At 46.8% G+C, this 22,762-nt stretch overlaps 2 protein-coding genes across 2 annotated transcripts in view; one reads left to right on the top strand and one right to left on the bottom strand.

The window, feature by feature from the left end:
• Window positions 1-3,431, top strand: part of LOC120038476 (transcription factor AP-2-delta-like) — a 40,321-nt gene extending 36,890 nt beyond the window's left edge. The window contains exon 8 of the mRNA XM_038984208.1: window positions 3,221-3,431. Within this exon, the coding sequence (XP_038840136.1) occupies window positions 3,221-3,431 (211 nt within the window). The remainder of the gene's footprint in view (window positions 1-3,220) is intronic.
• A 10,774-nt stretch (window positions 3,432-14,205) lies between these two features.
• LOC120038475 (proline-rich extensin-like protein EPR1) lies at window positions 14,206-21,492 on the bottom strand. The gene is made up of 2 exons (XM_038984207.1): window positions 21,018-21,492; window positions 14,206-15,770 (listed from the first exon to the last, which is right to left on the bottom strand). The coding sequence occupies exons 1-2, from the start codon at window positions 21,490-21,492 to the stop codon at window positions 14,206-14,208; spliced, it is 2,040 nt and encodes a 679-aa protein (XP_038840135.1).
• Window positions 21,493-22,762: the final 1,270 nt, after the last annotated feature.

The following is a 22,762-nucleotide window of genomic DNA, read 5'->3' as shown; positions in this document are numbered from 1 at the left end:
TCTTCCTTTCCTGTGTTGGTCCTCATGAGAGCCAGTTTCATCATTGTGCTTGATGTTTTTTGCGACTGCACTTGAAGAAACTTTCAATGTTCTTGACATTTTCCGGATTGACTGGCCTTCTTGTCTTAAAGTAATGATGGACTGTCATTTCTCTTTGCTTATTTGACCTGTTCTTGCCATAATATGGACTTGGTCTTTTGTCAAATAGGGCTATCTTCTGTATATCACCCCTACCTTGTCACAACACAACTGATTGGCTCAAACGCATTAAGTGACAAAGCGCCACTGGAACGGAGTCAGGTCAGCCTTGTTGAATTGTTTGGGTTAAGATATAATTCAAACTGAAAATGGATCCTTGACATGATAAAAAAATGTTTGACTTCAAATGAAATCTTTGAAAGTAAAGGAGTGGTGTGACAAAATAAAAATGAACAGGTTTTTATTCAGGACACAAAAAAAATCTAATGACATGAAACATGTACAACCCTGTTACACGTGTCCAGAATAGGGATGTTTCTCAACGGAAGGAGGTCATTTACAAAAAACGGTTGTTTCAGTCAATATGGAACATTTCAAGAAATTTGAGAGTTTCTTCAAGTGCAGTCACAAAACCATCAAGCGTTATGATGAAACTGGCTTTCATGAGGACCGCCACAGGAAAGTAAGACCCAGAGTTACCTCTGCTGCAGAGGATACATTTATTAGAGTTAACTGCACTTCAGAACGCAGCACAAATAAATGCTTCACAGAGTTCAAGTAACAGACACATCTCAACATCAACTGTTCAGAGGAGACTGTGTGAATCAGGCCTTCATGGTCGAATTGCTGCAAAGAAACCACTACTAAAGGACACCAATAAGAAGAAGAGATTTGCTTGGGCCAAGAGCAATGGACATTAGACAGGTGGAAATCTGTTCTTTGGTCTGATGAGTTCAAACTTGAGATTTCTGTTTCCAACCGTCATTGTGAGATACAGAGTAGGTGAACGGATGATCTCCACATGTTTGGTTCCCACGTGAAGCACGGAGGAGGTATGATGGTGTGCCGGTGCTTTAATGATGACACTGTCTGTGATGTATTTAGAATTCAAGCCGTGATACGCCATCCCATCTGGTTTTCGCTTAGTGGGACTATCATTTGTTTTTCAACAGGACAATGACTCAACACACCTCCAGGCTGTGTAAGGGATATTTGACCAAGGAGAGAGTGCTGTATCAGATGACCTGGCCTCCACAATCACCCGACCTCAACCCAATTGAGATGGGTTGGGATGAGTTGGACCGCAGGGAGGAAAAGCAGCCAACAAGTGCTCAGCATATGTGGGAACTCCTTCAAGACTGGTGGAAAAGCATTCCAGGTGAAGCTGGTTTAGAGATTGGCAAGAGTGTGCAAAGCTGTCATCATAGCAAACGGTGGTTACATTGAATAATGTAAAATATATTTTGATTTCATCAACACTTTTTTAGTTACTACATGATTCCATATGTGTCATTTCATAGTTTATGTCTTCACTATTATTCTGCAATGTAGAAAATAGTACAAATAAAGAAAAACCCTTGAATCAGTAGGTGTGTCCAAACTTTTGACTGGTACTGTATATCTGTAGTGTCTGTATAGTATATTTATAATGTCTGTAGTGTATTTATAATGTCTATATAGTGTATATTGTGTCTATATAGTATATTTATAATGTGTATATTGTGTCTATATAATGTACATTTTGTCTGTATAGTGTACAGGGCATTCGGAAAGTATTTAGGCCTTATTCTAAAATAGATTAAATAAAAAAACATCCTCATCAATCTACACACAGTACCCCATAATGACAAAGCGAAAACAGGATGGAAGAAATTTTTGCAAATGTATTGAAAGTAAAAAACACAATTACCTTTATTACAGCAGTATTCAGATCCTTTGCTATGAGACTCGAAATTGAGCTCATGTGCATCCTGTTTCCATTGATCATCCTTGAGATGTTTCTACAACTTGAATGGAGTCCACGTGTGGAAAATTACATTGATTAGACACGATCTGGAAAGGCACACAACTGTCTATATAAGGTACCACAGTTGACAGTGCATGTCAGAGCAAAAACCAATCCATGAGGTCGAAAGAATTGTCCGTAGGGCTCCGAGACAGGATTGTGTCGAGGCACAGATCTGGGGAAGGGTACCAAAACATTTCTTCAGCGTTGAAGGTCCCCAAGAACACAGTGGCCTCCATCATTCTTAAATGGAAGAAGTTTGGAACCACCAAGACTCTTCCTAGAGGAGTAGAAGGGCCTTGGTCAGGAAGGTGACCAAGAACCCGATGGTCACTCTGATAGAGAAACTTGTTTCAAATGGTCTGAGAGTCCTTTAGGAGCCTTTTGGCAAACTCCAAGCTTGCTATCATCTGCCTTTTACTGAGGAGTGGCTTCCGTCTGGCCCCTCTACCATAAGGTCCTTATTGGTGGAGTGCTGCAGAGATGGTTGTCCTTCTGGAAGGTTCTCCCATCGCCACAAAGAAACTCTGGAGCTCTGTCAGAGTGAACATCGGGTTCTTGGTCGCCTCCCTGACGGCCAGCTCTAGGAACAGCCTTAGCGGTTCCAAACATTTTACATTTAAATATAATGGAGGCCACTGTGTTCTTGGGGACAGTCAATGCAGCATTTTTTTTTTGGTACCCTTCCCCAGATGTGCCTTGACACAATCCTGTCTCGGAGCTCTACAGACAATTCCTTCGACCACATGGCTTGGTTTTTGCTCTGACATGCACTGTCAACTGTGGGACCTTATATATGTGCCCATTTCCAAATCATGTCCAATCAATTGATTTTACCACAGGTGGACTCCAACCAAGTTGTAGAAACATCTTAAGGACGATCAATGGAAACGGGATGCACCTGAGCTCAATTTTGAGTCTCATAGCAAAGGGTCTGGATACTTATGTAAATAAGAATTTATTTTTTTGATTTTTAATACATTTGCAAAAGAAATCTAAAAATGTGTTTTTGCTGTGTCATTATGGGCTATTGTGTGTAGATTGAGGAGAAAAATGTATTTAATACATTTTAGAATAAGGTTGTAACGTAATAAAATGTGGAAAATGGGAAGTGGTCTGAAAATTTTCAGAATGCACTGTGTAGTGTATATATAGTGTGTATATAGTGTATATATAATGTATATAAGTGTATATTTGTAGTGTATATTTATGTCTTCATGTGTTTGTGTTCTCCAGTCTGATCACCCATGGATTCGGGACTCCGGCAGTGTGCGCGGCTCTCAGCACCTTCCAGACCGTTCTAAGTGAGATGCTCAACTTCCTGGATAAACATTCTGCCACCGGGAACCCTGGGAAAACCTCTGGTCAGGAGACGGACAAGACCGGAACTGTCCGGAAAACCAGCGAGCTGCTCAATAAAGACGGCAAAGCTGAAAAGACAGAGTAGCCCTTTCCCTGTGCAGTGTACGTGCCTGTGTGTGATCCCTGGGAGGAGGAACTCATCTCTGTGGAGACTGACAGAGACATTTATTCATTCTGAACAACAGGAAGTAGGGACTTCTGGTCAGCGCCATCTGGGAGTCAACGGGAGAGGAGCGGGGTACACATGTACACACATACGCACACATACACACAGAACGTTCTCCCTCTAGTCTCCACCTGAACAGTGCAATTAATGCCATTATTATGTTTACCGTTTTAGAACCAAGAGACTGGGTTCACTATGTTGGTGAGAGTGTGAGACTGGGTTCACTATGTTGGGGAGAGTGTGAGACTGGGTTCACTATGTTGGGGAGAGTGTGAGACTGGGTTCACTATGTTGGGGAGAGTGTGAGACTGGGTTCACTATGTTGGGGAGAGTGTGAGACTGGGTTCACTATGTTGGTGAGAGTGTGAGACTGGGTTCACTATGTTGGAGAGAGTGTGAGACTGGGTTCACTATGTTGGGGAGAGTGTGAGACTGGGTTCACTATGTTGGGGAGAGTGTGAGACTGGGTTCACTATGTTGGGGAGAGTGTGAGACTGGGTTCACTATGTTGGTGAGAGTGTGAGACTGGGTTCACTATGTTGGGGAGAGTGTGAGACTGGGTTCACTATGTTGGTGAGAGTGTGAGACTGGGTTCACTATGTTGGGGAGAGTGTGAGACTGGGTTCACTATGTTGGTGAGAGTGTGAGACTGGGTTCACTATGTTGGTGAGAGTGTGAGACTGGGTTCACTATGTTGGGGAGAGTGTGAGACTGGGTTCACTATGTTGGGGAGAGTGTGAGACTGGGTTCACTATGTTGGGGAGAGTGTGAGACTGGGTTCACTATGTTGGTGAGAGTGTGAGACTGGGTTCACTATGTTGGGGAGAGTGTGAGACTGGGTTCACTATGTTGGTGAGAGTGTGAGACTGGGTTCACTATGTTGGGGAGAGTGTGAGACTGGGTTCACTATGTTGGTGAGAGTGTGAGACTGGGTTCACTATGTTGGGGAGAGTGTGAGACTGGGTTCACTATGTTGGGGAGAGTGTGAGACTGGGTTCACTATGTTGGGGAGAGTGTGAGACTGGGTTCACTATGTTGGGGAGAGTGTGAGACTGGGTTCACTATGTTGGTGAGAGTGTGAGACTGGGTTCACTATGTTGGGGAGAGTGTGAGACTGGGTTCACTATGTTGGTGAGAGTGTGAGACTGGGTTCACTATGTTGGGGAGAGTGTGAGACTGGGTTCACTATGTTGGTGAGAGTGTGAGACTGGGTTCACTATGTTGGGGAGAGTGTGAGACTGGGTTCACTATGTTGGGGAGAGTGTGAGACTGGGTTCACTATGTTGGGGAGAGTGTGAGACTGGGTTCACTATGTTGGGGAGAGTGTGAGACTGGGTTCACTATGTTGGTGAGAGTGTGAGACTGGGTTCACTATGTTGGTGAGAGTGTGAGACTGGGTTCACTATGTTGGTGAGAGTGTGAGACTGGGTTCACTATGTTGGTGAGAGTGTGAGACTGGGTTCACTATGTTGGTGAGAGTGTGAGACTGGGTTCACTATGTTGGTGAGAGTGTGTGTGTGTGTGTGTTCATGTGCCTGTGCTTGTGCTTGTGTGTGTGCCTGTGCGTGCGTGCCTGCGAGTCCAGATTTCTGAGACTGAGATTTTTGTAAAGGTGACTATTCAGTTGCCATGGAAACATTTTGTTGTGCATGTCTATCTTTGTACACTCCCCAGAACTACAATTACGATACAAGCTCTTTGACCCTTCATAAACATTTGTATAGATATATATATAAATATTTAAATAACTTTTCTTGTAGGCTTTGAATTACATATACTGTATGTTAAAACCATACCTTCTAAATTACCTGTGTTCAATAAAAACTATTGATACATGTTCCTTCCTACTAGTTCCTGTGTAGTGTGTGGGTCAATCAATCAATCAACCAATACACACACACGCACATAATTGCATACAACAAAATATACATGAATATGTTGAGGTATCGTATAATAACAGATCCTGGATGTGAATCCCTCTGTTAGAATAAAAACAGTTGATTGAATACTCATCGGAAGAACTTCTGAAAAGGACAAACATGAAGAATGAAGACCTGACAGCAGTTCCCCAGGAGAAAGCTAGATAGCGCGATTTTTGCAAATTAAAATAAATAAAATGAAATATGACATTTACTTAAAGTATTCAGACCCTTTAGTCAGCACTTTGTTGATGCACCTTTGGCAGCAATTACAGCCTTGAGTCTTCTTGGGTATGACGCTACAAGCTTGACACACCTGTATATGGGAAGGTTCTCCCATTCTTCTCTGCAGATCCTCTCAAGCTCTGTCAGGTTGGATGGAGAGCGTTGCTGTAAAGCTTTTTTCAGGTTTCTCCAGAGATGTTCAATCGGGTTCAAATCCAGGCTCTGGCTGGGCCAATCAAGGACATTCAGAGACTTGTCCGGAAGCCACTCTTGCGTTGTCTTGGCTGTGTGCTTAGGGTCGTTGTCCTGTTGGAAGGTGAACCTTTGCTCCAGTCTGAGGTCCTGAGCGCTCTTGAGAAGGTTTTCATCAAGGATTGCTATACTTTCCTCTGTTCATCTTTTCCTCAATCTTGACTAGTCTCCCAGTCCATGCTGCTGCAAAACATCTCCACAGCATGATGCTGCCACCACCATGCTTCACCGTAGGGATGGTGCCTGGTTTCCTCCAGACGTGACGCTTGGCAATCAGGCCAAAGAGTTCAATCTTGGTTTCATCAGACCAGAGAATCATGTGCCTTTTACTGAGGAGTGGCTTCCGTCTGGCCACTCTACCATAAAGCCCTGATTGGTGGAGTGCTGTGGAGATGGTTGTCCTTCTGGAAGGTTCTTCCATCTCCACAGAGGAACTCTAGAGCTCTGTCAGAGTGACCATCGGGTTCTTTGTCACCTCCCTGACCAAGGGCCTTCTCCCCCGATTGCTCAGTTTGGCCGGGTGGCCAGCTCTAGGAAGAGTCTTGGTGGTTCCGAACTTCTTCCATTTAAGAATGATGGAGGCCACTATATTCTTGGGAACCTTCAATGCCACAGAACATTTTTTTTGGTACCCTTCCCCAGATCTGTGCCTCGACACAATCCTGTCTCAGAGCTCTATGGACAATTCCTTCAACCTCATGGCTTGGTTTTTGCTCTGACATGCACTGTCAACTGTGGGACCTTATATTGACAGGTGTGTGTCTTTCCAAATCATGTCCAATCCATTGAATTTACCACAGGTGGACTCCAGTCAAGGTATTTCTGTTTATTAATTTTTTTAATCTGCAAAATGTCTCAGAAACTGTTTTCACTTTGTCAGTATGGGGTATTGTGAGTAGATTGTGGAGGATTTTTTTATTTATTTAGTCCATATTAGAATAAGGCTGTAACGTAACAAAATGTGGAAAAAGTCAAGGGATCTGAATACTTTTTATTTATTTTTATTTTTTAAAATTTTACCCCCTTTTCTCCCCAATTTTTGTGGTATCCAATCGCTAGTAATTACTATCTTGTCTCATCGCTACAACGCCCGTACGGGCTCGGGAGAGACGAAGGTCGAAAGCCATGCGTCCTCCGAAGCACAACCCAACCAAGCCACACTGCTTCTTAACACAGCGCGCCTCCAACCCGGAAGCCAGCCGCACCAATGTGTCGGAGGAAACACCGTGCACCTGGCCCCCTCGGTTAGCACGCACTGCGCCCGGCCCGCCACAGGAGTCGCTGGAGCGCGATGAGACAAGGATATCCCTACCGGCCAAACCCGGACGATGCTAGGCCAATTGTGCGTCGCCCCACGGACCTCCCGGTCGCGGCCGGCTGCGACAGAGCCTGGGCGCGAACCCAGAGACTCTGGTGGCGCAGATAGCGCTGCGATGCAGTGCCCTAGACCACTGCGCCACCCGGGGGCCGGTCTAAATACTTTTTGAAGGCACTGTAGATAGATAGATAGCATTCTACCTAATAGATATTTAGTCCTTGTTTTATTTTGGAAACCTCTGTGTTTGGTTGTGTCATAAAGTCAGTAAGGTACAACTCTGACTTTATAGACTGGAAACTATGTAAACTGGAAACCACACATCCTGAGGCTGCATTCATTGTAGCTGGGGATTTTAACAAGGCTAATCTGAAAACAAGACTCCCTAAATTCTATCAGCATATCGATTGCGCAACCAGGGCTGGTAAAACCCTGGATCATTGTTATTCTAACTTCCGCGACGCATATAAGGGCCTCCCCCGCCCTCCTTTCGGAAAAGCTGACCACGACTCCATTTTGTTGCTTCCAGCCTACAAACAGAAACTAAAACAAGAAGCTCCCGCTCTCAGGTCTGTTCAACGCTGGTCCGACCAATCTGATTCCACGCTTCAAGACTGCTTCGATCACGTAGATTGGGATATGTTCCGCATTGCGTCCAACAACAACATTGACGAATACGCTGATTCGGTGAGCGAGTTCATTAGAAAGTGCATCGGAGACGTTATACCCACAGCAACGATTAAAACATTCCCAAACCAGAAACCGTGGATTGATGGCAGCATTCGCGCGAAACTGAAAGCGCGAAATACTGCTTTTAACCAAGGCAAGGCGACCGGAAACATGACCGAATACAAACAGTGTAGCTATTCCCTCCACAAGGCAATCAAACAAGCTAAGTGCCAGTATAGAGACAAAGTAGAATCGCAATTCAACGGCTCAGACACAAGAGGTATGTGGCAGGGTCTACAGTCAATCACGGATTACAAAAAGAAAACCAGCCCCGTCGCGGACCAGGATGTCTTGCTCCCAGACAGACTAAATAACTTTTTTGCTCGCTTTGAGGACAATACAGTGCCACTGACAAGGCCCGCTACCAAAACCTGCGGGCTCTCCTTCACTGCAGCCGAGGTGAGTAAAACATTTAAACGTGTTAACCCTCGCAAGGCTGCAGGACCAGACGGCATTCCCAGCCGGGTCCTCAGAGCATGCGCAGACCAGCTGGCTGGTGTGTTTACGGACATATTCAATCAATCCTTATCCCAGTCTGATGTTCCCACATGCTTCAAGAGGGCCACCATTGTTCCTGTTCCCAAGAAAGCTAAGGTAACTGAGCTAAACGACTACAGCCCCGTAGCACTCACTTCCGTCATCATGAAGTGCTTTGAGAGACTAGTCAAGGACCATATCACCTCCACCCTACCTGACACCCTAGACCCACTCCAATTTGCATACCGACACAATAGGTCCACAGACGACGCAATCGCAACCACACTGCACACTGCCCTAACCCATCTGGACAAGAGGAATACCTATGTGAGAATGCTGTTCATCGACTACAGCCCAGCATTTAACACCATAGTACCCTCCAAACTCGTCATCAAGCTCAAGACCCCGGGTCTCGACCCCGCCCTGTGCAACTGGGTACTAGACTTCCTGACGGGCCGCCCCCAGGTGGTGAGGGTAGGTAACAACATCTCCACCCCGCTGATCCTCAACACTGGGGCCCCACAAGGGTGCGTTCTGAGCCCTCTCCTGTACTCCCTGTTCACCCACGACTGCGTGGCCATGCACGCCTCCAACTCAATCATCAAGTTTGCGGACGACACTACAGTGGTAGGCTTGATTACCAACAACGACGAGACGGCCTACAGGGAGGAGGTGAGGGCCCTCGGAGTGTGGTGTCAGGAAAATAACCTCACACTCAACGTCAACAAAACAAAGGAGATGATTGTGGACTTCAGGAAACAGCAGAGAGAGCACCCCCCTATCCACATCGACGGGACAGTAGTGGAGAGTGTAGTAAGTTTTAAGTTCCTCGGCGTACACATCACGGACAAATTGAATTGGTCCACCCACACAGACAGCGTTGTGAAGAAGGCGCAGCAGCGCCTCTTCGACCTCAGGTGGCTGAAGAAATTCGGCTTGTCACCAAAAGCACTCACAAACTTCTACAGATGCACAATTGAGAGCATCCTGTCGGGCTGTATCACCGCCTGGTACGGCAACTGCTCCGCCCACAACCGTAAGGCTCTCCAGAGGGTAGTGAGGTCTGCACAACGCATCACCGGGGGCAAACTACCTGCCCTCCAGGACACCTACACCACCCGATGTCACAGGAAGGCAATAAAGATCATCAAGAACAACAACCACCCGAGCCACTGCCTGTTCACCCCGCTATCATCCAGAAGGCGAGGTCAGTACAGGTGCATCAAAGCAGGGACCAAGAGACTGAAAAACAGCTTCTATCTCAAGACCATCAGACTGTTAAACAGCCACCACTAACATTTAGTGGCTGCTGCCAACATACTGACTCAACTCCAGCCACTTTAATAATAGGAATTGATGGAAATTTATGTAAAAATGTATCACTAGCCACTTTAAACAATGCCACTTAATATAATGTTTACATACCCTACATTACTCATCTCATATGTATATACTGTACTCTATATCATCTACTGCATCTTGCCATCTTTATGTAATACATGTATCACTAGCCACTTTAAAGCGGGTTAGGGTTAGGGTTAGTAGGCGAGGGTCTAGTAGCTCAGATCGTTGGGAGTGGAGGTCTGGTAGATCTAGTTGGTGAAGGCAAGGGTCTAGTAGCTCAGATCGTTGGGAGTGGAGGTCTGGTAGATCTAGTTGGTGAAGGCGAGGGTCTAGTAGCTCAGATCGTTGGGAGTGGAGGTCTGTTAGATCTAGTTGGTGAAGGCGAGGGTCTAGTAGCTCAGATCGTTGGGAGTGGAGGTCTGGTAGATCTAGTCGGTGAAGGCGAGGGTCTAGTAACTCAGATCGTTGGGAGTGGAGGTCTGGTAGATCTAGTCGGTGAAGGCGAGGGTCTAGTAGCTCAGATCGTTGGGAGTGGAGATCTGGTAGATCTAGTCGGTGAAGGCGAGGGTCTAGTAGCTCAGATCGTTGGGAGTGGAGGTCTGGTAGATCTAGTCGGTGAAGGCGAGGGTCTAGTAGCTCAGATCGTTGGGAGTGGAGGTCTGGTAGATCTAGTCGGTGAAGGCGAGGGTCTAGTAGCTCAGATCGTTGGGAGTGGAGGTCTGGTAGATCTAGTCGGTGAAGGCGAGGGTCTAGTAACTCAGATCGTTGGGAGTGGAGTTCTGGTAGATCTAGTCGGTGAAGGCGAGGGTCTAGTAGCTCAGATCGTTGGGAGTGGAGGTCTGGTAGATCTAGTCGGTGAAGGCGAGGGTCTAGTAACTCAGATCGTTGGGAGTGGAGGTCTGGTAGATCTAGTCGGTGAAGGCGAGGGTCTAGTAGCTTAGATTGTTGGGAGTGGAGGTCTGGTAGATCTAGTCGGTGAAGGCGAGGGTCTAGTAGCTCAGATCGTTGGGAGTGGAGGTCTGGTAGAGCTAGTCGGTGAAGGCGAGGGTCTAGTAGCTCAGATCGTTGGGAGTGGAGGTCTGGTAGATCTAGTCGGTGAAGGCGAGGGTCTAGTAGCTCAGATCGTTGGGAGTGGAGGTCTGGTAGATCTAGTCGGTGAAGGCGAGGGTCTAGTAACTCAGATCGTTGGGAGTGGAGGTCTGGTAGATCTAGTCGGTAAAGGCGAGGGTCTAGTAGCTCAGATCGTTGGTAGTGGAGGTCTGGTAGATCTAGTCGGTGAAGGCGAGGGTCTAGTAGCTCAGATCGTTGGGAGTGAAGGTCTGGTAGATCTAGTCGGTGAATGCGAGGGTCTAGTAACTCAGATCGTTGGGAGTGGAGGTCTGGTAGATCTAGTCGGTGAAGGCGAGGGTCTAGTAACTCAGATCGTTGGGAGTGGAGGTCTGGTAGATCTAGTCGGTGAAGGCGAGGGTCTAGTAACTCAGATCGTTGGGAGTGGAGGTCTGGTAGATCTAGTCGGTGAAGGCGAGGGTCTAGTAGCTCAGATCGTTGGGAGTGGAGGTCTGGTAGATCTAGTTGGTGAAGGCGAGGGTCTAGTAGCTCAGACCGTTGGGGGTGGAGGTCTGGTAGATCTAGTCGTAGTGGGGTGAGTCTTCTACAGCGGGTCTCTTGCTCTTTGCTGGTATCTGGATGAAGTTCTCTGCTTGAAGTGCTTCACCCAAATGGTGCTGAGCCTGAGATAATGTCCTTTTTTTATAAAGAAAGTGGGTGTGGTCCAGCAGGTGTCGAGGATGCTCATTGGAGCATGATGATGGCATGCCTTGTGCTTGTGCATGTGAGTGGTATGGCCGTTTCGTCCAATCAGATCGCAGTACCTGTAGTGGCCTGCTGGGATGTCCATGTCATCTGGAGGTCAAGTGGTCTGGGATAGAGAGCTAGCTCCATTGATTACAATGGTGAAGGCCTGTATCCTTGTTTCCAATTGCATTGGGCCAGGTTACCTTTCTCTTTTGGGGTCCAAGAGGAGTTGCAGGTAAGAGTCGAAGTCTGTGGGATTAGAAAGAGTCTTTGATGAGGTTCCTAGGTGGTGTAGAAGTCCCTCAACTGGTCCTCCAAAAATGGTCGTCTTCACCTTTGTTCTGCCATAGACCTGTGTGTTAGCGTTAAGGAGCGGTAGGCTCATCATCTCTGGTTTTAAGTGCCATATTAATTTTCTGAGGGTGGCAGGTCCAGGAGGTGTCAGAAGCAAGGGTGTACACTTGGGGGGTTGGAGCCAGCCCCTGTAGAGATCTTTCTGAGGTGTTTTGTGGTCATGGCATGGCTGTCTTTTCTCTCTCTCCCATTGACTTGTATGGGGTGTTGGGAGTGGTTAGCTCTGGTTGTAGTAGGTTCATTTCGATATTAAGTGTGGGCCTTCCCAGGGTCCAAGTGGTGTTTAGGGCAGATGTCCACCTTCCTAGGTAGGTGCTCCTGTAAGGGGGTCCTGTTTGGAGGTGTTAAACTGGTTCATACTTACCTTTGAAGTTGGGTGTCTGTGTTATCGATTCTCCATAGTCTTCCATTGTAGTGGAGGAGAGCGGTGGGCTATACTGTTGTTCTGTTGGTCTTTGCTCCTTGTCTGTGTGGGCCAAAATTCTGAGGCTATAATAGGATGAAGTTTACCCTTGTGGGGTTGTAGTCCACCCATTGCTTCCTTCCTGAGAGGTGTTTTTCTATTTTTCCGCTGTGGTTGAAGTTCAGGTAGTTGTGCTGTGTTATCGGTTTCCCATAGGTATCCATTGTAATGGCAGAGTGGTGGGCTATGTTGACGTGTTGCAGGTCTAAGCTCCTCAGGTACGTGGGTCCGAATCCTGGGGCTATAGGAGGGTGAAGTTTACTCCCTTGGGGTTGTAACCAGTCTGGTGTTTTGTTCCTCCGTGGTGTTTTTCTATTTTTCCGCTGTTGTTGAAGTTGGGTAGTAGTGTGAATTCCGTAGGTTCCAGTGGTGTGCCGTGGGCCTGGGGCCTGGGCCTTCAGTGAGGTACTACACAGTCCCACCCGAATTAATCCACCTCATTATGATGCCATGGCTCTAAACACTATACATTTAGACAGAAACGCAGTATAACCAGGCGTTGCGTCACCTTGAAATTGACAAATTGACATTTTTGGGTAAACAGTGTTTACCCAAAAACATGACACAATCAATGAGTCTTTTCAATATTTCCCTTCACCTTTTCATTGTGCAGCTCCGTTGCCCTGCGCGTTTGTTCTTTGAGCTGTCGATCCACTCCGGTGTCCCCAAAAGTTTTCAAAAGCACCATTGCTTGTTAGTGCCCAGCCGTACTTTGGTGTCTCGTTGCTGCCTTGGTTAGACAACTCAAGTTTGCAAAGCCAGTGTGGCTCCAAACACCAAATCGATCACTTGCAAATAATAGGCATTCCCAGCAGTACAGTTTGCAGTGCTTCTCGGAGCCAAGGAGCCTGTGAGCCATTGCTCGTAGTTGAAACTTTTAAAGTGGCGAGCGAACGAAGCACTTTCCCGCCTGTGACAGGCTTTGTGGCGTCGGGCGACCTCTCCTTACAATGTCTAACTTTTCTTGAAAAGTTCGTCTTGAGAATGGCGTTATAATTATATCCTCGACCAAATCGATATCTTCTCCTCCTTCCGCCATTGTGGGTTGAAAAAACAGCTTAGTAGTACGCGAATTAATTCGTTTATCAAATTCAGTTTCCTAGATCTCCATAGGACCTGCCTCTCAATATTGGTAATCCAATCAAAAGACGTGCACGCACTACGCCTGCTAGCTGGCTCCTGTGTAACACTGGAGCCAGCCAGAAGGCGTACAATAGCCAACTCTAAAGCTGATTGGTTGACACTAAATTTTCATTTCCATTCACTATAAGCTACAAGCGCCCGCACTGTTGATTCTGAAGGCCTGAGGGCAGATTTTAGACCCCTGGCAACACATGATGGCTGAATATGATTGGATAAAAGATCTAACATAAAGACCAGCCCTCCAAATCTCAACCTGGGGCTGGAAGCAGTGCAACCAAGAGGAAAGCTATGAAATGAAGAGTATAACTCTTACTCTGGGGAATAATTTAATACATATTTGTGGGAAAATATATTTAAAAAAAATTATATTCTGATGATGTTTAGGCCAGCAGAGAAGGCCTTGCAGGCCCTGACGGCCCACCACTGGTAGGTTCCATTGTAGCGGTAGGAGTGAAGTGCCGTGTTGCGTTCAAGTAGGAGTTGGATCCTCGTAGGTGCGGGTTTTAGAAACCTGTTGTGTGTGTTACAGCTCCTCTGGTTGTGTGGTAGTAGCTCTGCTCTGGTGTTGGGGATTGTGGTCTCTTTTATCCTGAGTTGGCCTTCCGTTGGTGGTGCTACCCATGCTAGAGGGAATACTTACCTGGGGTTGGCACATAGGTGAGGATAATACTTCCCTTATCAGTCAACCATCCAGGTGCCAAAGTAATCGTTCCAAATACTGTGGTGGTCAAATGTGGGGGTATTTATTAATAGGTGGTTGTGTTTCCTATGTGTTGGTGGAGTGTAGGTGAGGTGGGTGTCTTGCTGTGGTCTCGGTTGGTGTAGGGGGTCGGTGATCTTGTTGTGGTCTCGGTTGGTGTAGGGGGTCGGTGATCTTGTTGTGGTCTCGGTTGGTGTAGGGGGTCGGTGGTCTTGTTGTGGTCTCGGTTGGTGTAGGGGGTCGGTGATCTTGTTGTGTTCTCCGTTGGTGTAGGGGGTCGGTGATCTTGTTGTGGTCTCGGTTGGTGTAGGGGGTCGGTGATCTTGTTGTGGTCTCGGTTGGTGTAGGGGGTCGGTGATCTTGTTGTGTTCTCCGTTGGTGTAGGGGGTCGGTGGTCTTGTTGTTGTCTCGGTTGGTGTAGGGGGTCGGTGATCTTGTTGTGGTCTCGGTTGGTGTAGGGGGTCGGTGGTCTTGTTGTGGTCTCGGTTGGTGTAGGGGGTCGGTGGTCTTGTTGTGGTCTCGGTTGGTGTAGGGGGTCGGTGGTCTTGTTGTTGTCTCGGTTGGTGTAGGGGGTCGGTGATCTTGTTGTGTTCTCCGTTGGTGTAGGGGGTCGGTGGTCTTGTTGTGGTCTCGGTTGGTGTAGGGGGTCGGTGGTCTTGTTGTTGTCTCGGTTGGTGTAGGGGGTCGGTGATCTTGTTGTGGTCTCGGTTGGTGTAGGGGGTCGGTGGTCTTGTTGTGGTCTCGGTTGGTGTAGGGGGTCGGTGATCTTGTTGTGTTCTCCGTTGGTGTAGGGGGTCGGTGGTCTTGTTGTGGTCTCGGTTGGTGTAGGGGGTCGGTGGTCTTGTTGTTGTCTCGGTTGGTGTAGGGGGTCGGTGATCTTGTTGTGGTCTCGGTTGGTGTAGGGGGTCGTTGGTCTTGTTGTGGTCTCGGTTGGTGTAGGGGGTCGGTGATCTTGTTGTGTTCTCCGTTGGTGTAGGGGGTCGGTGATCTTGTTGTGGTCTCCGTTGGTGTAGGGGGTCGGTGGTCTTGTTGTGGTCTCGGTTGGTGTAGGGGGTCAGTGGTCTTGTTGTTGTCTCGGTTGGTGTAGGGGGTCGGTGATCTTGTTGTGTTCTCCGTTGGTGTAGGGGGTCGGTGGTCTTGTTGTGGTCTCGGTTGGTGTAGGGGGTCGGTGGTCTTGTTGTGGTCTCCGTTGGTGTAGGGGGTCGGTGGTCTTGTTGTGGTCTCGGTTGGTGTAGGGGGTCGGTGGTCTTGTTGTTGTCTCGGTTGGTGTAGGGGGTCGGTGGTCTTGTTGTGGTCTCGGTTGGTGTAGGGGGTCGGTGGTCTTGTTGTGGTCTCCGTTGGTGTAGGGGGTCGGTGGTCTTGTTGTTGTCTCGGTTGGTGTAGGGGGTCGGTGGTCTTGTTGTGGTCTCGGTTGGTGTAGGGGGTCGGTGGTCTTGTTGTTGTCTCGGTTGGTGTAGGGGGTCGGTGGTCTTGTTGTGGTCTCGGTTGGTGTAGGGGGTCGGTGGACTTGTTGTGATCTCCGTTGGTGTAGGGGGTCGGTGGTCTTAGGGTTAGGGGTTATGGTTAGGGGTTAGGGGTTAGGGTTAGGGGTTAGGGGTTAGGGTTAGGGGTTAGGGTTAGGGGTTAGGGTTAGGTTTTGAATATAATTGTGTTTCGTTTCAGCTAGTTTGTTTTACGGTGCACAGGCCTATCTCCTGTTTGTCCCTCTTCTGATGATCTGTTATATTAGGTGTAGTACTTAAAAAGGCCCGTAGGTGTCCTCCTAAGATCATAAATTAAACTGAAGTAAGTTCTAAAATGGCTCTTTTTCTGGGTGACAGTGCAGGAGCCGATGTGGTGAAAGATTCATTCAACCATAATGTTGTTAAATATGAACATAAAAGCAATATTGTGCATTTAGTTGGTTTTATTGTTTTATTCTGTTAAAAGAAAGGAAAAACCTAAGAAAAGGAAATGCCAAACTAAAACTGAACCAAACATAAATACATAGATAAAATATAAATAAAACCATGTTCTTCTCCATCGATTTTCCTGTCTGTTAAAACCCATTTTCTAAAACCTCTCGTTCAGGCCATTTGGCGTTATTGTCTGTAGGTGCTGGATCCACTCCCGTTCTACCCTCTTTCGCTGCCCACAGGTCCAGCCTATATGTGACTGTAACCCTGATATGGTAAGGTGGGTGATGGGGTGCTCCTGGAAGTGGGTTATGAGTGCCGTTTGTAGGTGTGCCCTTTTAATGTTATACAGGTGTTGTTTGAGTCTGGTTTCTATGGTGTGTTTGGTTTCTCCAATGTATTGTTTATTGCAGAGTGTGCATGTAATGATATAAATGGCGTTATGGGTGTTCAATGAATAGGATTCTTGTACTGGTGCTGATGTATGGCTGTGTATGTTTGTAATGAACTTTATCTGTCGAAAATGGAAATTGTGAGATTTGGGGTCTTGTGGTGGCTTACTACTGAATCTTGCTTTGGTGAGGAGGTCCTTTAAATTGTTGTTCTTTCTGAATGCTGAAATGATTCTGTATGGTTTGAGTGGTATGTAAGTGTGCTGAACTGTAGAGAAGTTGTGTTTGATTGATTGATGTAGGGATCTGATTCTATGTGAAAATGTGGTTACTAGGGGCATGATAATTGTCTGTTGATTGAGTATTGATGACAAAGGAGAAGAGACAGAGGAAGTGTTGCGGTTTAGTGATTGGTGCAGATCACTCTCCATAGGGGAGTCAGGATTAGGGTGAAGGAGGGAGGTAGGGATTAAGTTAGGATGAGAACCCTGATTAGGGTAATGGTAAACATTAAGGTTAGGCGTGGGGTTTGGGGAGAGGTTAAGGTTAGGCGTGGGGTTTGGGGAGAGGTTAAGGTTAGGCGTGGGGTTTGGGGAGTTAGTAGGGGGGTTGGGAGAGGTTAGGCGTGGGGTTTGGGGAGAGGTTAAGGTTAGGCGTGGGGTTTGGGGAGAGGTTAAGGTTAGGCGTGGGGTTTGGGGAGAGGTTAAGGTTAGGCGTGGGGTTTGGGGAGAGGTTAAGGTTAGGTGTGGGGTTTGGGGAGAGGTTAAGGTTAGGCGTGGGGTTTGGGGAGAGGTTAAGGTTAGGCGTGGGGTTTGGGGAGAGGTTAAGGTTAGGCGTGGGGTTTGGGGAGAGGTTAAGGTTAGGCGTGGGGTTAGGGGAGAGGTTAAGGTTAGGCGTGGGGTTAGGGGAGAGGTTAAGGTTAGGCGTGGGGTTTGGGGAGAGGTTAAGGTTAGGCGTGGGGTTAGGGGAGAGGTTAAGGTTAGGCGTGGGGTTAGGGGAGAGGTTAAGGTTAGGCGTGGGGTTTGGGGAGAGGTTAAGGTTAGGCGTGGGGTTAGGGGAGAGGTTAAGGTTAGGCGTGGGGTTAGGGGAGAGGTTAAGGTTAGGCGTGGGGTTTGGGGAGAGGTTAAGGTTAGGCGTGGGGTTTGGGGAGAGGTTAAGGTTAGGCGTGGGGTTTGGGGAGAGGTTAAGGTTAGGCGTGGGGTTTGGGGAGAGGTTAAGGTTAGGCGTGGGGTTAGGGGAGAGGTTAAGGTTAGGCGTGGGGTTAGGGGAGAGGTTAAGGTTAGGCGTGGGGTTAGGGGAGAGGTTAAGGTTAGGCGTGGGGTTTGGGGAGAGGTTAAGGTTAGGCGTGGGGTTTGGGGAGAGGTTAAGGTTAGGCTTGGGGTTTGGGGAGAGGTTAAGGTTAGGAGTGGAATTGAGGTTAAGGTTAAGAGAGGTGGGTGATTGGATGTGGTCTATGAGTGTTGGATGAATGGGAGGGAGGGCGGCCAATGTGTTATTTTTAATGGTTCTTAAAAATCGTTTTGAATATCCTCTTCTTCTAAGTGCATTGAATAGTGTATTTATTGCATAACCCAGGTCTTGCTTGCAAGATGATATCCTGTAGAACCGTATGATTTGTGATTTTATTATTCCCTTAAATGTATGTGTCACGGTTTTCTAAAGTAGAACCCAGAAGCAGACCAGGACAAGGAGAGTAAGACGAAGGTGAGTATTTATTTACAAGTTTAAATGTAGTGATAGAAAAATCCAAGTGGCGGAGCGTGCAGCGGAGGTGAGTTGATGGGAGTGAATAGGCAGATCCAAGGAAGTAACTGAAGTCACCGACGACCAGGCAGGGATGGGATGAGTGTTCCGGGTGAATGACTGTAGACAGAACAAACGGAGGTAAGTTCAAGGCAAGCAAAACGTACAAAACAACAAAACAAACTCTATCAAGCTGGAGGCTGATACGCTGGCATAACATACTGTTCATGGCTAACGATCCGGCAGGGAATGGATGTCAGGTCAGCGCTTATGAAGTGGAGGGGTGATGATCAGGACCAGGTGTGCAGATAGCTGATGGGATACAGGTGCGGGTAATCAGAGATCTCCCAACTAGCTACGTCGTCCGGCAACCAGACAGGGTGCGTTCCAGGACACCGGAAAAAACACTCCAGGACAGAACACAGGCAAAAACAGACTCAGGAAGCGGGATTCGTGACAGTATGTTTAGGATGGTAACTGTGTTTATGAAGTAAAGCATGTGTGTCTGTTGGTTTGAAGTAGACTCTAGTGTGTAGTGTTTTCTGTGATTGATTGTTATTACTGAAAAAAACTGTTGTGTCTAAGAAGTTGACTTCTTGCGGATGAATTGTGTATTTAACCTTAATGGATGAATGATGACTGTTGAGAATGTTTATAAAATCTGTGAATAATTGGATGTCGTGGGGCCAGGCTCCTATTATGTCGTCTAAAAAGCGATAATAAAAAGTGGGTTGATATGGACACTTGGCCAGTGCCTCTCTCTCCCATTCAGCCATGTATATATTGGCGTAAGCAGGTGCGAATTTTTTGCCCATGGCTGTTCCCTCCACCTGCAGGTAATAGTGATCGTTGAATAAAAAGTCATTGCTAGTCAGGCTGATTTCTAATAATTGTAATATTTCTATGTCCGGTCTAGTGTTGTCTGGGTATCTATTAAAGATATTTCTAATTGCTTGTATTCCTGTTGCTGTATTTATATTAGTGTATAAGCTATCAATATCTATCGTGAATATGTGTGTGTGGGAGGGAACAACTATGGGTCCAATCCTCTCCATAAAGTGGTAAGTGTCCCTGAGAAAGCTGGGGTGCCTGGTGGAGAGAGGGTTAATGTGATGATCTATATATTGCGAAATGTTATAGGATTCACTGTTGCAGTCTGAAACAATTGGTCTGCCAGGGGGAACTTCAAAGGGAATTGTCCATGTCCCCGGTTCCTTGTGTACTTTTAACAGTAAATAGAATAGTCTAGGTCGTGGGGTGTCTGTACCGTAGAGAAAGTCCCGTTGTTTTGCTGTAATGTAGTGTTGGTCATAGAGTCTTTTTATTATTGTCCTTAACTGTGTCTGTGTCTGTGGTTGTATACTGTTTTCTATTCGTTTATAATGTTTGGTGTTTGATAACTGTCTGTTGGCTTCATACATGTATTGATGTTTGTCCAATATTACTATTTTTGAACCTTTATCTGCTGGTTTGATGATTATGTGTGGGTTATTTTTGAGTTTATTGCCTGTCTTTCTATGTGTGAGGTTATCCTCCCTATCAGTGTGCATCTGATGGTTGTGAAGTGTGTTCTTGTCTATTCTGATTAGTCTCCTGATTCTACCATCTATCTGGGAGGTTTTAGGTTCCCAGGTAGATGGTAAAGTAAATGGTTGGTGGTTGTCGTCTGTGTTGTAGTCATAGTAGTCCAACAGTTTAAGTCTTCTGTGATATTTGTGGGTGTCCCTTTGAAGTTCCTCCCAATCAAATTTGTTTGGGCGAAGGATGAATGTTAACCCTCTCTCCAGGAGCTTTACCTGTACTGCTGTGGGTATGAAGGATTTGGAAAGATTCATGATATTAGTTGTTGACTGGTCCACTGCTACCCTAATTGGAGGATCTGCACTGGTTATTAGGGAAGGAAAGAGATTAAGAGAAAGAGTATTTCTATCCAGACTGTGGCTTGTGGTTAATGTAAATTTAACTGTCTGCACCAGTGTTGAAAGATGAGGTCTGCTGTGGTGGATGTCCAGTGTATGAGATCTGTTGTTGTGTGAAATGTGTCTTGTGGAATCTCTACTAGAGTTGGGAAGTTAGTGGTAATGTAAGCGTTGATGAGCTTCAGATTTCTCTTCTGTTGTGGACTAAGAAGAGGTGAATGGCTGATGACAGGAATGTATATTGTTGCGTTTGGAAATGTTTTCTTTGCCTCCTTGTGCATACCTGACAACTGTTTCAGTGATGTGTGGAATGGGTCGTGGTCCTTGTTGCCTCCTTGTGCATACCTGACAACTGTTTCAGTGATGTTAGGAATGGGTCGTGGTCCTTGTTGCCTCCTTGTGCATACCTGACAACTGTTTCAGTGATGTTAGGAATGGGTCGTGGTCCTTGTTGCCTCCTTGTGCATACCTGACAACTGTTTCAGTGATGTGTGGAATGGGTCGTGGTCCTTGTTGCCTCCTTGTGCATACCTGACAACTGTTTCAGTGATGTGTGGAATGGGTCGTGGTCCTTGTTGCCTCCTTGTGCATACCTGACAACTGTTTCAGTGATGTTTGGAATGGGTCGTGATCCTTGTTGCCTCCTTGTGCATACCTGACAACTGTTTCAGTGATGTTTGGAATGGGTCGTGGTCCTTGTTGCCTCCTTGTGCATACCTGACAACTGTTTCAGTGATGTTTGGAATGGGTCGTGGTCCTTGTTGCCTCCTTGTGCATACCTGACAACTGTTTCAGTGATGTGTGGAATGGGTCGTGGTCCTTGTTGCCTCCTTGTGCATACCTGACAACTGTTTCAGTGATGTTTGGAATGGGTCGTGGTCCTTGTTGTTCAGGCCCACCGAGATAACAACAGTCGCTGTGTCTGTATGTATGGGGGTTTTCTCCAGTATCTTTGTGAAATGATAGAATGTTGCCCCTGGGTAACTGTCTACCTGGATGTTGGGGTTATTGAATGGTGGGATCCGGTTGAGGTTTGAGTCTCCTATGATGAGTGTTGGTGTGTGTCCCTCAATGTTCCAATCTGCCACCTTGTAATTCGGCCTAGCCTTGTGATAGAAGGGTTTTTGGGGGGGATGTGTGGGTTTAGGCTGTGGTTGGGGTTGAAGATGGGGTTGTGGTGGGGATGATGGTGGGTATTTTGAGGCGCCAGTTATACAGGGGCCCTGGACAGGCAGAGGCACAGCGATATTTGTTTTTTGTGGGGGTTCGGGTTTGGGAGCTTTGGGGTGTTGCCCATTGTCTTGCCCTTTAGTCATCGTCATATGCCCCTTGAGTTGCCCTGTCCTTGTCTGTACCCCTTTCCTGGCGCCTCCTGTGGGTGAAAGAGGAGCAGATGTAATTATGTCTCTTAGTAATATTGCTACATTACCCTGTGCTCTTTTGCAGTTAGTGTTTTGTTTAATGGGTGTAGCTGTGGGTGTACACGTTTCTGGTTGAATGTTGACTGTGTGGTGAACCTGGGCTATGATAGGAGTGGCTGCTTTGGGAGTAGGGGGACCCATTGGACTTCTCCTTTCCAGTTGTAGGGGTTGCTATTCTTGCCTCTCCTTTTTGATTGGAAAGGGAAGAATCAGTGAGAGTGGATGTTGAGGGTAGGGAGTGAAGATGTGTTTTGGAAAGAGTCTGTATGCGAAGGTTATAGGTTTCACTCAGGGTCGGTTGTTTTCCCAGTGATAGTGTCCGTAGGTATGGCGGTTGTCTTTTTGGCAGGGGGCGAGGTTTTGATAAGGGTGGAAATTCCTCTGCTGAGGAGAGAGGGGGCACTGGGTTTGGAATTGAATGTAGTGTTGTTGGTGGGGAAATTTGTAGTGGGGTGTGTTCTATTACTGGAGGTGTATGTGGTTGGTCTCGTATTGTGTTGGTCTGTATAGTTGTTTGTTGGGGAGAGGAAGAGGCCTGAGGGAGTTTCAAGATGGTTTCGACTCTAATGATGGTGGTGGGTGTCAATTTATGTTTGTATCTCTTATGTGCCCAGCCTATTGCGATTGTCAGTGCCAAAGTGTTGGGTGTGTTTATTTGTTGTGTAATGGTGTAGGTGATTGATCGGTAATGTGTCTGTAGTATGTTCATGTTGTTTTGCATCCACTGGTGTGTGTTCTGTGATAATTTTGTTGTGGTGTAGTCTGTGGGTGAAGATGGTTTGATAAAGTTGGTGACACAATGCACCTGTCTCATCATACCAGTAGGGGATGCATGGTTTTTAAGTGCCTTCTCCACCACCTCCATGTGGTGGGTTGCCTGTATTAATTTAAAGTACCGTTTTGCAGTCTGCCTTGTCTCTTCATCTGGGGGCTCGTATAGGCCAGGCTGTCTGTATGCGTAAGGTTGGGTTTGGGGTTGTGCTATCCTGTCATGTGACTTGGTCTTCAAATTCATTAATGCCTGCATTGTTACAAAACCCTGATGTTAAAATACCTAAATACTACGCTTCCTAGTTAATATAATACAACCAGGTTGTTCTCAGTCGAGGAGGACCGGACAGTGTAAATAAAAAAAGCAGGGCAATACTACATTTAGAATAGAAGA

This window comes from Salvelinus namaycush, unplaced genomic scaffold (genome assembly GCF_016432855.1).
Source record: "Salvelinus namaycush isolate Seneca unplaced genomic scaffold, SaNama_1.0 Scaffold221, whole genome shotgun sequence".
Lineage (NCBI taxonomy): Eukaryota > Metazoa > Chordata > Actinopteri > Salmoniformes > Salmonidae > Salvelinus > Salvelinus namaycush.
This window is presented reverse-complemented; position numbering and strand designations above follow the sequence as displayed.